Below are 8,189 nucleotides of genomic sequence, written 5' to 3'. Positions count from 1 at the left end.
GGTGTGACAAATGGCAGCATAATTTCAGTGGCCATATTACACACAAAAAGAAAGCGCAAGCAGCCGTCGATGATGTTGCTGCCCATTTATGGTGCGGTCATCGCTGTTCTTGCTGTTTAGTCACCTTCGTCGTTTTCATTAGGCCATCTACCAATGTCGTGGGAGAGCAGATCACATCATGGGAGAGTACATCATGGGAGAGTACATCATGGGAGAGTACATCATGGGAGAGTACATCATGGGATAGCACATCATGGGAGAGCACACCATCTGAGAGCACATCATGTGAGAGCACATCATGTGAGAGCACATCATGTGAGAGCACATCATGTGAGAGCACATCATGGGAGAGCACATCATGGGAGAGCACATCATGGGAGAGCACATCATTGGAGATCACATCATGGGAGAGCACATCAAGGAGAGAATCATGGGAAGCACATGACGCTTTGCTTTCCATGATATGCTTCCTCAAGGTTTTGTTAGGGTTGGTTTAAGTTTGGCTTTCCCAAGGCTTGGTATTGCTTTCCCAAGGAAAAATTGCGTACGTGTAACTCTGTCTCTCTTTTGAGGCGCGTCTCTACTTTTTTTTAAATCATACGTAGGCCTAAGTGGGATCTAAATTGATAAGTTGAAACAGCGAGCATACTGCTACACCACTGCATTGGCAGAAAAAAAAACAGCAAAGTGTCCTGTGTGCGTTCTAACTTTTATCACTTACGCAACTGCCATAGCAAAAGCATGAAAATCTTTATTTCCACTTGATCTATTCGCACACTTAAGTCGACGACTCAGAGGCAGCGTAAAGATTGCGAAACAAGAAAAAAAGTGGATACAAAGCAACCCAAAATGTCATCAACAGTGATCTAACATGGCATCTGGCTGAAGGAGAAAAGTCCTTCTAGATCACTTTTCATTGCTTGAAGCATCCATCTTCCTGTGATCTTCAGTGTTGATTGGCAAATAAATATGCAAGAAAAAACAAAAAGAAGTAAGGTGTGTCGTGATGTCGAACAGACTTGGGCACTGTTGTTCCAAATATCACTGCCGTGCATGGCCCTTGTAAACACCAGGGGAAATCGAAAATAGAAATATTCGAGAAAATGTCCCTGCGTCCTCACGGTTGTATCACATAAGGGTAAAAAAAAAGAGGTCGTCCTCTCAAGAACTCTCTCATAGTTTCAGTCGAAACAGTACGCTCTAATTCTGTTCCTGCGAATCTGTGTCGAGCACCTCAAGCTCCATCAGGAACGCCTTCAGATCTTCCAGACTAAAACCTTCGTCGTGGGAGGCAAATTCGCCGTCCTGTTCCGAAGGCTCGTCAATTTCGGTCGATGACTCGCTCTCGCCACCACAGCCTGCCGCGTAGTGAGCCGGCAGATCAGCGTGCAGAACGTTCTGTCTGCAACGCGGGCAGGCTACGGCGTGAAAGGAGCACTCCTCTTCGCAGTGTGTGAGAATGTCTTGCAGAGTACCCACGTACTCACAGCCGTGCTCCTGGTTCCAACAGTACGCCTAGAAACTAAAAAAAGAACAAGTAGCAGTCAACAAATTGCCTTATCTTCTGAACCAACAGGTGTTTAAACCACGCGATAGTATACATCGGGTTATTCTGAAGTCAAGGAAAAGTAAAAATTTAATAATTCGATGAGCGTGGCCTATTAGCAGGATGTAGTATTCTTAAAAATGAGTATATAGAAAGGCGTGAAATTATTTCACACACAAAACAAATTGTCAATAGCTTACATGTGCCAACGACAGGTAGGACTTCAGTTTTGTCAGGTGCTACAATACTACAGCACGACCTGTATATGAGAAAAGTAATTATTCTGCCACTAAAACTGCCCAATAATAAAAAAAAAATATTATTGTCCCTCAAAACAAATTAGTTCTCACTTGAATAGAAAGAATTTTTTTGTAATTTCCTGCAGAAGTGCGTCGTCGTTTCGTTTATACTTTTCGAGAGAATAAAATTGCTATCTTTATGTTACTTCTCAATCACCGGGCAGATATATCTACGAAAACAGCACATTGCAATCAAAACACCTTCCAGGCCGACTGTCCAATTGATTAATGTGGTTTAGTATACTGTGGTTAGATTAAAATAAACATCCTGAAAATTGCTACTCGTGGAAATGTCAGCACAAGAAAATTCTAGTACTCGGTTATTATCAGGTGCAGTCACGTCGGATAGGGAGCAACCCAGCAAAAATGTACTTACTGCCAGTTCACTCGCTCTAAAAACCCGCAAATATGTACATTATCAAAATTATACAGTATATAGTGGGAAAAATGTAATTATGTTCATAATAAATTGTATATACCTCGCAGAAAATATTCAATATAGCCTGGCCACGAGTGCCTAAATTTGCTGTCTCGGAAGTGGTTAAGTAAGGTATGGCAGCTATTGGTCTGACTTTACTCAATGCACACAACCTTGGTTTCGCGTCGTTATTTTGCTTTCTGACTCGTTTTCGTTATTTGAATGGTAGAGGTAAGTTCATGGCTTATTCCGCAAATATTCAATTTATTTCATTTGTGACTGAATGCAACGAAGAATACTTTCAGCTAGTATGTATTTCGGCAGTTTGTTCAATTGTTTCTCAGGTAATTATTTACGGGTAGGTTAAACAATTCCTGAGCTCGGTTAGGCTACACAATATCTGTGACAGTGCGTGCTTTAAATATTGCGAGGTAGTATTGCATCAGTGTACACGATGACCGACCATCGCATGATGAAGTGTGTTTGCATTATAAATGAAGTGTAGCCGTCCTGTGTCCAATACCCATACCCAGTCACGCAAACGGCGCACATCCAATATAGCGACTACCAACAGCTCTGAAGTAGCGCAAGTTAAACTGGCTAACTTAGCAAGTTAAACTTGCTACATAGGACGTGCTCGAAATCGCCATAATTTAAAATTATGCACTGAGGAGCCTTCACTATCCTTCACCTGCATGTAATATTTCACATTACGAATATTTGTAAGTAACAAGAAGGACATCAAATATTCGAAAAGAACACTTTTTCCGGCGTTTTCTGGCTCTGCGAAAACCAAGAACTCGTCTCATTTATATGCTTAGAACGGCCAGCCCCACAAAGAGATACGTTATCTCCTCTTGAAGAGGCATACGACACAGCGGCATTTTAAGAAGCACCGGGTACTACAGTGCGATGAGGCACCACGAAACGACTAACGCCGTTATTACGACCCATTATGTTTGCCGTCGCCTTGAACAAAGTGCAGCCAACTTCGTCCGACGCAAGAAAAGAGATGAAAGCCCGTGCAAGACGGCGTGGTAGCGCGTATGCCAGTAGTGTCCCCTGGTGTGAGAGGATTTCAACCGCTGCAGTCTCCCTGCAGCCTCAAAGATCCGGGAACAGTCAGGTATTAGCCTAATCATACCCGTAACACGGTGCTTTATGGAATGACGACGGTTATAGACCACATTTCTGGTGGTGGAAATCATTGAGACAAGCATGAAATCATGCGGTAGTGCATAACTTCTTGTACGACTGTCACGACCTAGTGAAGACGCATCTGAGTATCAGATTCGACTCTACGCTACGCTCCTTTCGACCAGTCAGAAAGTGAATTATTGTTGGATTATTAACTTCCAAGGTACAAATAAAATACTACAGCTTTGAACATGTTTAGCTCTAAATAAGTATTGTTTTGGGAGTGTAACACTCAAGATGGGTAAATTATTTTTACATATTAAGCGACTTACTTCTTTATCCTCTATTACTAGAGAACCGTGGAATAGTATCAATACTGATCCATTCTACGTAACAAATTTGAGGCAAAGGAATTATCCTCGTGCACATGAATATAACATTCAAACGACGCTCTAAGCCACAGGCGCCTAGAGAAACTTATTTACTGCCCACATTTGCGCCAAACACCAACGCTAATGCGTTAGGTTTCCCTTTAGCCATGTGTCTATTAAACACTTTGTCCGATCATTCCTCCGACTGCTGCGTCACTATAGAGCACAGCTCCTCGAGCCCAATCTGGTCACAATACTGTTGTGAACACATCACTGGGATGGACAGTGATGCCTGTTACGAGACGAGGAAACAATCCTACCTTCAGGAAAAGGTACAGCTGCACCACAGTGCTGTGGTGCCTTCAATCCCTTTAACTGGCAAGATATGAAACACTTGGTATAGAATTTTATTGCTTTATTTCTTCTTCGTATTGGATAAATACCTACCAAATGACATATGAGAATGTTTCTCCAAAAACTAAGCGAGATACAGTAGGTCAAAAATATTGGTTAGCAGCCCGTTAAAGGTAATTGTATGGTCCACGACTGGTGTTTGGTTCTTGCGTTTACGAGGGCAATGTGTATTCTTTGAGATGAAGCGCTATGGATATAAAAAATAGTAGCCTGTTTAAACAAACAGAACAATTTTCGCAGTGACGAGAATATGACCACCACGTGCGTTATGAAGAGAACGACGAAGCCTGTGAATTTTGTCATCATCATCATCATTGTCACCAGAACATCGGCTGCTGCTGCTCACGATCGACATTTTTGTAACTACCACTTTTGAGCATGTAAATAAATAAACGTAAATTTAAAGGCACAGAATAATATTTGTTTTTTTTTTCAAATTTTGAACGGGAAAGCCACCGTTTGAAATTGTGAGCATATGCCCCTTGCAAAGTTCTAAACTAATTTTAATTAGTTCTAAACTCACTTTGAGGCTGTTCACCTTCGTCACCGACAACTTAATCCGGGCGCACTCGCTCACTTGGAATGGTTCCTGGTCCAAGGGACATACGCCACTATCACCACCGTCTTCCTCAATACTGCCCTTGTGACACGACTGGCACAGCACGTGAGAGCAGGGCAACAACACTGTCTTCTTCGGTATCAACCTGCACAGACCGCAGGTGTGGTAGTACGGAACGTCGTCGACGAATCTCGTCGGTCGCCAGTTGATGCCACACGCCTGGTGACGAACTCGATGCAAGGGCGGATCCCTGTCAGCGTCGGCCATGATCTTGCTGCTGCGTCCTCACTGATCCCACCGCAGGAGAAGGGGCGTCTGCGGCGTGTCAGCAACCGCTAACCGCGCGTAGTTTGGTTTCCATTACATCATGCGAAGCGGAAAATGGTTTAACTTAATTTTTTCAACTCGCTCGTTTTGCTGCTCTTTCACTGGCAGAACCTGCACTGAGTGTACTTGAGGGCACTCTACAGGCCTCGACATCGCCACCGCTACAGACTATAACGTGGAGGCGAACGGAGATAAGATAACGCCCAGAGCCGAACGAAAATGTGAGCCGGCTCTCTTCTGTGGCTAAACGCGGCTAGGAGAAGAGAGTGGGGCCGTGTTTTTCTTTCGCCTTTTTAGACGTTCGTTTTTTTCGTTTGGTCTTGTTTCCCTTTCCGTAGCAACTACCACGCGAGCTAAAATAAGCGCTTCCACGTGGGCGCGCCGCATGCAGCAACCGACGCACTCGCGAAACTGTCGGCGAAAAACAGCGGCGGAAAGTACAGGCTCGTCGCATTTACATGCACGTATAGCTGTGAGTCAGAACAAGGTTGCGCCCGTCCCCAGACATGCGTGTTTACAGCCAACCCCCAGAGCCTTACAAAATTTTGCGAAAAGAAAACATTGCGACACCCGGTCGCGTAGTTTCACCATCCTTCCTGCATGAACAGCCTTGCAATTGTTTTATTAATATTACGCCAACGTCTCCGCATGGCGTGTCAACGGCCTTGTAGCGGAGAAGGGCACTCCTTAATAGGAAACAGCACAACAGATGGCATTCTAACTTTATGGCAATAGCCTTGCCAGACCTTGCATGCTGTCGCCGATCCAGCCGCCCCCCGGCGCTTAACACCGCTTACGCGCCGTGGAGTCAACAGTCGCGCGAAGTTCTGGGAAAATTGCAGGGGTGTACATAAGCACGTTGCTCTTTAATGTAGGATATAATACGGAGTACAAGAACTGCAGGTGGAATTACAGAAACATTAAAGAGAAAGAAAAAAACAAGCTTCGCCACATTATTAATATTAATATAACGTCATTCCTAATAAAGCGTCATTCCTAACGTGACAATTAAGCCATGGTAAGCCAGTAAAGACGCAATAACAAAAAGACGGGTGGCGCCGCCGCCTTCAAGTTCCCGAAGCAGATCGCCATGACTTCATAGAATTTAACGGCGTCTGTTCAGGCCTATTTAACACTTTAACGGTAAATAGAGAGTATACATCTTGTTTAAAAGACGCCATGGTTGATTTATCGAGTTTCGAGAAATTTCACTGAGCCTCAAGAGACAAAATACGATGACATGGCTTGACATTCGTGACGAGCGCTAGCTGGCGCATAGGCGCTGGGGTTCATGGCGCGAAATAGGAAAAGTTGAACTTAGACGTTAATTTTCTATTGTAAATATCAATCTCTTACCTTAAATATAAACGAAAATATAGGTTTTAAAGAAGACCTGATCAGTCTAAGGTGATTTCTTGTTTCTATTTAATGTCGCTTCAAGAGAAAGCTTTAGCTCGGGCCCAACTTCGATGCCAGCTATTCAAGTACACGTTAAACGCAGAAATGCGTTTATGAGATAACCCCAGCAACGATTTCTTCTTCTTCTTTCTCGGGTTTTATGTACCAAAACCAGTTCTGATTATGAGGCATGCCGTAGGAGCTCCGGATTAATTTTGAACACCTGAGATTCTTTAACGTGCACAACAACGCAAGAACACGTGCGTTTTTGCATTTCGCCTCCATCGAAATGTGACCGCCGCGTCCGGGATTCGATCCCGCGATCTCGTGCTCAGCAGCGCAACGCCTTAGCTGACTAAGCCACCCCGGCGGGTCAGCACCAATTTAAATTAAATTTCCTGCAATTGAAAGAGAAAGTTATAATCTAATAACTGCTGGAAGCGGAATATTGCTGTAATGACAGAAAGCTTTTACGAGTTTTTTTTGTAGCAATTGATAAGTTTAAAAAGAAGGCCGCACGAAGTTTACAAATTCATGGCTTATCAACAAAGACAGGTACGGCAGTTCTGTAAGCTCCGTCTGTTTGATCATCCAAAACGGACAAGTGTATAAATTTGCAACTTACATGAACTTGTTGCAAAGTCCACAAGTAACAAAAGCCCCACTTGCACATTAGCTGTAAATTCAACAGCCATTTATAATACAGCAGTTTTTGTCCGCTTTAGATGTTCAGATGTTTTCTTTGCAAAGATACCGAGTCGTAAAATTTATAGTTTCGTTATCTGAAATTTCGCAAAACTTAGCAATAGTTATAAAAAGATTACCGGCTTAATGGAAATTCCGTTTGCAGCAGTGGCTAGATCGTAAATTTCTTTTTATTATTGCAACAAACTTCATCAAAATTGGTGCAGTGGTTGCTGAGAAAGTGATTTCTTCATTCCCAAATATTTAGATAGAAGCCCCCGAGCTAGCGCTTCCTCTTGAGCGCCACACTTCTATTTTTTAATATATTTTGGAGGGTCTGTCTTGTACTGTCCGCCTTAATATAATATCCAGCCCAACATTGTTCTGTTAGGCAACCATTTGTAAACCAAGCGTACGCTTTCCTTTCTCTTACGTGCTTGTCAATTCGGTACTTCCTTTCGGTTTGAGTGAAGAAAATGTGTCAAGTATAACTTCCTTGACATTTAGTTAAAGGCAACGTAGTGACAATTGACATATTCGAGATTTATAGAAATGGCTGCGTAGGTGCGTGGTTCGAACCCCAATGCCGGACAACCACCGGTTTAGAAAAGAAGCAGCCTCCACAGATGCATTTGCCCTTTCAGGCTTGCGTACCTTGGGAGAGGTTGGCAAGGGCCGCCATGATCGCTTTGCAAAAACTAAATTGAAAAAATCGCTAAGCAACTTTCAAACAACTAAATAGTCGGCATCACGAGATGTGTGCCACGTGCGTGGCTGAATAAATGACACCCAATGCAATATCACACGGAATCACCTTGTCACAAATTTCTTCTAATTATACTGCTCTCTTTTGCTGTGTATTAATATTTCGGGCACAGAAGGGGGGCAAAATGAATAAAGTCACTTCATTTCACATAGGTTGAAACGTGTGCTTCAGATCAGCACAATTTTCTCTCTTAATTCTCGATCCCTTGATTATCGTGACTGCTGGCGTGTTCGTGCTTTCATGAGCTTTCAGTCTCAGCTCTTCTGGAAG

At 43.3% G+C, this 8,189-nt stretch overlaps 1 protein-coding gene across 1 annotated transcript; it reads right to left on the bottom strand.

The window, feature by feature from the left end:
• Window positions 1-365: 365 nt before the first annotated feature.
• On the bottom strand, window positions 366-5,373 carry LOC119431193 (TNF receptor-associated factor 3). Its single transcript, XM_037698664.2, has 2 exons — window positions 4,709-5,373; window positions 366-1,515 (listed from the first exon to the last, which is right to left on the bottom strand). Exons 1-2 carry the CDS (start codon window positions 5,009-5,011, stop codon window positions 1,201-1,203), a joined length of 618 nt encoding a protein of 205 aa, XP_037554592.1. The 5' UTR covers window positions 5,012-5,373; the 3' UTR covers window positions 366-1,200.
• Window positions 5,374-8,189: the final 2,816 nt, after the last annotated feature.

The sequence above is a fragment of the Dermacentor silvarum genome, chromosome 10 (genome assembly GCF_013339745.2).
Source record: "Dermacentor silvarum isolate Dsil-2018 chromosome 10, BIME_Dsil_1.4, whole genome shotgun sequence".
Taxonomy (NCBI): domain Eukaryota; kingdom Metazoa; phylum Arthropoda; class Arachnida; order Ixodida; family Ixodidae; genus Dermacentor; species Dermacentor silvarum.
This window is presented reverse-complemented; position numbering and strand designations above follow the sequence as displayed.